The sequence below is a fragment of the Puccinia triticina genome, chromosome 8A (assembly GCF_026914185.1).
Source record: "Puccinia triticina chromosome 8A, complete sequence".
NCBI classification, from domain to species: Eukaryota; Fungi; Basidiomycota; class Pucciniomycetes; order Pucciniales; family Pucciniaceae; genus Puccinia; species Puccinia triticina.
In genome coordinates this window covers 1,764,287-1,768,513 of record NC_070565.1, presented here as the reverse complement: position 1 = coordinate 1,768,513, position 4,227 = coordinate 1,764,287, and the positions used below count along the sequence as shown (strand labels likewise).

General features: G+C 49.2%; 2 protein-coding genes across 2 annotated transcripts; both read left to right on the top strand.

Moving 5' to 3' along the window:
• Positions 1–396: 396 nt before the first annotated feature.
• PtA15_8A170 (uncharacterized protein) lies at positions 397–705 on the top strand (the record flags this gene model as incomplete). The annotated part of the gene is made up of 1 exon (XM_053171571.1): positions 397–705. The coding sequence occupies one exon, from the start codon at positions 397–399 to the stop codon at positions 703–705; it is 309 nt and encodes a 102-aa protein (XP_053022821.1).
• Positions 706–2,634: 1,929 nt separating this feature from the next.
• PtA15_8A169 (uncharacterized protein) lies at positions 2,635–2,904 on the top strand (the record flags this gene model as incomplete). The annotated part of the gene is made up of 1 exon (XM_053171569.1): positions 2,635–2,904. One exon carries the CDS (start codon positions 2,635–2,637, stop codon positions 2,902–2,904), a length of 270 nt encoding a protein of 89 aa, XP_053022820.1.
• Positions 2,905–4,227: the final 1,323 nt, after the last annotated feature.

Sequence of the window (4,227 nt, the reverse complement as noted above, 5' to 3'; positions counted from 1 at the left end):
TGGTGGTCTGTAACTTCAACATGGAGTTCACTTATGTGATGCCCGGTTGGGAAGGAAGTGCTCACGATGGTAGGCTGTGGGACGCAGCCAGGACAAAAACCCTGAAGATACCCGATGGGAAGTGGCTATTGGGTGATGCTGGTTTCCCAATGAGTGATTCATGTTTGATCCCTTATCGTGCAACCAAATATCATCTCAAGGATTGGGATGTTGTTGGAGGCAAAAAGTTAGTTTTATGTAGAGTGTTTGGTTGTCTGATGTTGCTCATGCTAGAAAATTGTTATTTTTGTTATTTCTAGACCCCAAAACTATCAGGAACTCTTCAACCTCCAACATTCAAGTGCTCGGAATGTAATCAAGAGGATTTTTGGGGTGATAAAGGCTTGTTTTGCCGTTATGGATCACGGCTGCAAGTACGATATCAAGATTCAAGTCAAGGTCATCATTGTGATGACCTTCTTGCACAACTTCATCCGTATGACCAACCCAACCAATGCAACGGCCATTGGTTCAGGCCAAGAATACTCGGACAACCAACAACCTGAAACAGTTGATTACGGCGAGTTGCACACTTCTGGAGTGACAAAAGCCAAGACTGCGCGCGCCAGCCAAAAGCGTGACATGATTGCCAAACAGATGTGGTCAGATTACAAAAAGGTCCTCCGACATTGGCAACGTCACGGGCAAGGCCCTTTGATTGAATGATGCAATTTGTATTTTACATATATGGGAATAGAGAAATCACAATCAACAAACAGTTTGCAAAAAAAAAAATCGCCCTACATAGAACAATCACAAAAAAAGCATTGGTTTGTGATGTGAGAGGCATATATTGGGGTATTGCAATGTATCCTACCAGCCCAGCTCGCTTCTCATCCAAGTTGGGCGGAGGATGTCATTTAGTGATATGTAGACTTTGGAATTACTCGGGTCACGAAAGAAATTGATTGCTTGGAAGATCTGTTCAGGGGTGAGATCAGTTTCCTTCTGTACTAGGGTGATGGCCTGCATGTGCACCGACGGTGGAGGGGCGGGAGTTGAAAAGACCAGAGGTGGGATCGGTGCGCTCATTGAAGCTGCCAATGATGTGTTCATTGACTGAAGCTCAGTGAGGATTCCATCAGGCAACATTGCAGACACTCGTTTGCGCTTGGCCGCTGTTGGAGTGGGAGTGGGCACCGGTCGTTTTGGGGGCGCTTGAGGCTTGTCCTCGTCAATGTCATCCTGGTCATCACATTCATCATTGGAATCATCAAGGTTGGGTGAGTCAGGTGGGATGTCGTTTCCAATATCTCTTTGGGTGGTGATGAGTTCATCGTTGTCCTCAGTAGTTTCCTAACTTAACACAAGTCCCCCCTGGTGGGAGCGCTGTGGCTGGCGGCGAAGCCGCCCCTCCCGCAGGGAGGGACTTGTGCATTATCCCAAATTTTACGCGGGAGCAGAAAGTTCATTTGGCTGAGAGGTTTTTAAAATTTTTATAGCTCCTCCCCCAGCCTCTCCACCAATATGCCCTATCTGTACCCTATGCTACTTTTCTTTCTCTACAATTTGGTCTACTCAGATTTTTTCTATCTCAATCTGTTGACCTTTTCAAAAGATCAAAAATGCACAAGTCTTCCAAATGAGGCTCCACTTGTTTGGGACTCCAGGAGTTGTTTTTCTGGCTACAAGATAGATAAGTGGTTCAAATTCCTTGCAAGAACAGAACCTACAACTCTGTGTATTCAGTTTTTCTATATTGGTTGGGATTTTTAGTGTAGCAGATCCTTTCTGCTCCTGCTTAAATCAAGACATAACTCATAAGCCTCTCCTGCGGAGAGCCCTCCGGGTGGGGTCCCCCGGACCCTCCGCCCAAGAGGCTTTGTTAAGCTAGAGCTCTGCAGCCGGAGCTCCAATGCATGCAGGCAGGGGGAATTCTCAGGCAGCCACACACAAATGAACCAGCTCCCTCAGCTCATCCAGCTCACTGCCACCACCGAGCCAAACCAGCTCCCTCAGCTCCATCCCCCAGCTCATCCAGCTCACCGCCACCACCAAGCTAAACTAGCTCCCTAAAATCAAGTTCACCCGACAAGTGTCCATGGCTTCCAGCAAATCTCACTCTACGACTCTCTCTTTCAAAGTAGACTGCAGACTTGTTGTGTTGGCTGCCCGCCAAGTCAATTTTTCCAGCGCGGCTGCAATCTCCACCTCTGACTCTTCCGTATCCACTGCATCGGCCTCAGGCGGCTCCACATACATAATAGTAAGATTCTTGAACTTTTTGCAAGTTCTGTGATATACATTTTTTGATTGCTGATTGGAACCCGTTCACTCCTAAATAAATGACAATATCTCCAACAGAACTGGTTTGGACCCTACTTTTGCGATTACTCTGGTCAATACATATCCTCAAACCAGTCAAGAACTAACAACAGGCTTAGAATGTATCATTTTTCTCCCTAACAGCTCACCACATCCTCGATTCCACTTAAAAACCCACCCATCAAGCAACTCATCTCACTGTCATCATCGAAAATATCACGGCAATCAAATTGATCCATTTTTTGAGACTCAATCCGTGTCTCTTCCATCACAACCTTTATCTCTCTGGCGTTGGTGGTCTCAAACAATCAACTCTTGGTCTCATTATCAATGTTCCTTCCGATGCGACTCTTTGATCACCCCTTGGCATTGGATTGGACTTGTCGTCATCAGGATAGACCCCTTGTCGTCGAAATTGGACTCGAAGTCGTTGAGATGGACTCGTTGCCATTGGAATGGACCCGTTCGTCGTCGGTCGGGACTCGTCGCCATTGGAATGGACCCCTAGTTGTTGGATTGGACTCGTTTGTCGTCGGTCGGGACTCGTCGCCTGGATTGGACTCGTTCGTCATCGGTCGGGACTCGTCGCCGTTGGAATGAACCCCTAGTCGTTCGATTGGACTCGTCAAGCCCTTGTTCTCTTACGTACCATCAACATAGCCGGCCCAGGAACACAACCACCGTCTCCCCTTCTTCCCTCTCCAGCCATCCAGCATTGTCAAGGAGAGACTCGGTGGCATTCTTGACTTTGTCCCAAGCTACGTTGACTTCCTCCACCTTGAGAGGCTCCCCCGGTCCCTTAACAACCTCATGTTTGCCCCCTCTCCAACAAGTCCGGCATCCCCAAACACTGACCTCTGTTTCTTTTTTCACACTCCATGCCAAGTTCGGCACCCCCCGCTCTGTGCAACCGCCTTGAGAGCCTCTCCCGCTCCCCTGACAACTTTGTGACCACCTTGAGAGCCTCTGCCGCTCCCCTGACAACTTCACCTTCACACCCATCTCTCAGTCAGTACCTCCTTCCAAGCCCGTCATCACCAAGCACTCACCTCTTCTTCTATATTTACTCAAGCCCCGCCAAGGTCAGCGCCGCCTTTGCAGCGGTCATCAATCACCACGTCTGCAAACGCTTCCACTTCTTTGAATGGGTCAAGCTACACGGCAAGTGCGAGTTGGTCTTCTATGTGCCCCCCCAAAGCCACCTTTTTGCTTCAGCTCCTAGTTGTTTTGTCGAGTCCTCTTCCGTCCTTCATCTCCGTTGAATCTGTGCCTTTGTCGTTTTACGCCCCACATCCCTCTTCTCGCAGCAATGGATGTATCCGCTATAGAACCGCCTGCCTTCCTCTCCAATTTTAAAGACTTCTTCATGAACGGCAAGGTCGAGAGACCTCCGTCCCTGGCAGATCTCGTGCTGATAGGCGGTTGGAAACTATCCACCCTGAAGGGCTACAATTGCTCCATCAAGAAATTCATGGCCTTCTGTTTACGAACCGGGGAACCAATTACCTCTCTGCCGGTCACCTCCTCCGCCCTGGAGCGATTCTGCGTGTGGGACGGTCGCAACGCGTACTCGTCCAATGGCGACAAGATCGATTCGCTGACGATCAAGAAATACATGTGCGGATTAAAGGCGTGGCACACGTTTCACTCGGCCCGTTTTCCCACAAAGAACAAAGACAGGATCGACCTGATGCTCAAATCCTGCACCCGTATCGACGCGTCCGTAGCTCACAAGACCCCAAAACCCGCTGTTATGTTATGGCAGCTAGTCACCATTGCGAATCTGCGCTTCGGAGGAGATGATTTCGACAGGGCCGTGGCTGACCTAGCCATCGTTGCCTTCTGGGGCCTGGCTCGCTTGGCCGAACTCACGTACGATAAAAAATCCGGCCCTTTGCCCTACAGTACCTCCCTATTATCCTC